At 53.5% G+C, this 286-nt stretch overlaps 1 protein-coding gene across 1 annotated transcript in view; it reads left to right on the top strand.

Moving 5' to 3' along the window:
* Positions 1 to 77, top strand: part of LOC104515407 (poly(rC)-binding protein 3-like) — a gene marked incomplete at its 5' end in the record, with an annotated part of 19,469 nt that extends 19,392 nt beyond the window's left edge. Inside the window, one exon of the mRNA XM_010159365.1 lies at positions 3 to 77. Coding sequence (XP_010157667.1) covers positions 3 to 77 — 75 coding nt within the window. The remainder of the gene's footprint in view (positions 1 to 2) is intronic.
* Between the last annotated feature and the right edge of the window lie 209 nt (positions 78 to 286).

Consider the following 286-nt stretch of genomic DNA (forward strand, 5'->3'; position numbering starts at 1 on the left):
TGTCCGCTTACACTGCCAAAATTCCTTCGACGAGCGGGGTTAAGAAATCTGACCGCCAGAAGTTTGCTCCATATTGAAGGGATGAGACACAATGCAAGCTCTGCCAAGAGTCTGTGGTAGATCCTAGTTACCAAGGAAACAATACGGCACCTTTGCTTTTCTGTTCAGTTGCTAGTGTGAACTGTTGCCGACTCGAGTCCTCTTCCGCTCTCCATAACGACTAACGCCAACCAGTTCCAACAGCCGGCAGGCGCCAGACCTGAGGGGGCTTCCCCCACCCCCGCGG

The sequence above is a fragment of the Eurypyga helias genome, unplaced genomic scaffold (assembly GCF_000690775.1).
Source record: "Eurypyga helias isolate BGI_N326 unplaced genomic scaffold, ASM69077v1 scaffold37510, whole genome shotgun sequence".
NCBI lineage: Eukaryota > Metazoa > Chordata > Aves > Eurypygiformes > Eurypygidae > Eurypyga > Eurypyga helias.